This window comes from Trypanosoma equiperdum (assembly GCF_001457755.1).
Source record: "Trypanosoma equiperdum strain OVI genome assembly, contig: ctg_1069, whole genome shotgun sequence".
NCBI classification, from domain to species: Eukaryota; Euglenozoa; class Kinetoplastea; order Trypanosomatida; family Trypanosomatidae; genus Trypanosoma; species Trypanosoma equiperdum.
In genome coordinates this window covers 9,732-10,970 of record NW_027123026.1, presented here as the reverse complement: position 1 = coordinate 10,970, position 1,239 = coordinate 9,732, and the positions used below count along the sequence as shown (strand labels likewise).

Below are 1,239 nucleotides of genomic sequence, written 5' to 3'. Positions count from 1 at the left end.
TTCCCTTCCCTTCCCTTCCCTTCCCTTCTTTTCTTTTTTTTTCTTTTAAAGGGCGAATGCAATGGAGTAAAAGTGCAGATGAGCCGCGCCCCTTTCCCCTTTTCTTTCCTCTTCTTTTTCTTTTTTGTTTTTGTTCTTGCTTCTTTTATTTTTCTTTTCTTCTTTTTCCTTCCCCTCCTCCTCCTCCTCCTCCTTAAACTTTTTCGCACAGCCACGCCACTGAACGGATCCGACTGGATATGAAACTAACAGCCAAAACCGCGCACACAAAAACAAACGCCGAATGTCGCGCGGACGACAAATACGAACAGAAGATAAAATAAAAATAAATAAATAACTTCCCTTTACTCTTTTTTTCTGTTTTACTTTACCTTTTTCTTTTGTTTTCTTGTGTGTTTCACTTCCCTTCCGGCTAACCCCGTCAAATGTGAATGCAATGCAGTGAAACACAACAGAAAATTGCGTGGTTAAACGGAAGGGACACAATTTTTTTACGAAAAAAAAAAGGGAAAGTGAAAGAAGAAACGAATTGAAGAAGTGGACGTAAAACAAAGAGACAAACAAAGAGGGAGAGAGAGAGAGACATAAATAAAACAAAGAGATTACAGATTAAAATAACAATGATAATAATATATAAAAATACACTCACAGAGGGGAAACAAGAAATTAAATCTTAACAGTCACAATCACAACACTCATAACATATCAACTTTAATAACACCAAAGCAAATATTGATATTACTACTACTATTACTGCTACTGATAATAATAATAATAGTAATGGTAGTCGAAGTGGCACTGGGCTACAGAAAATGCGAGAAAGTAAAAAAAAAAGAAAAAGAAAACAAGTGCATTAACAAACTTTCGGGTGACAATTCCCGTCTTATCGATACATGGTGAGAGGAAAACACAGAAACAGACGAATGAATTGATAAGAGAGAAACAACTGTACAAATCCCACACTATTAAACCTCCTCCTCTTATAACACGCACCACCATATACATTTATATACATATATATACATACATATACACACACATATATATATATATTTATTGTATACACACCTACTTATTTTTTCACATGTCTATATTAATGTCTCTGCTGAGTGCATATCTACATAACATTCACCACTAATAGAAATATTTCTCTTCGCCCCTTCCCACCCACTTTCTAATTTTTTATTTTTATTTTTCTTCTTGATTCGCTTCCGTGCCTCTTTTCCTGAAGCCATATTT

At 34.9% G+C, this 1,239-nt stretch overlaps 1 pseudogene across 1 annotated transcript; it reads right to left on the bottom strand.

Annotated features, from left to right (window-relative positions):
• Positions 1–45: 45 nt before the first annotated feature.
• Positions 46–582, bottom strand: TEOVI_000725200:pseudogene (annotated as a pseudogene). The gene has a single exon. A coding segment is annotated over exon 1 (537 nt).
• Positions 583–1,239: the final 657 nt, after the last annotated feature.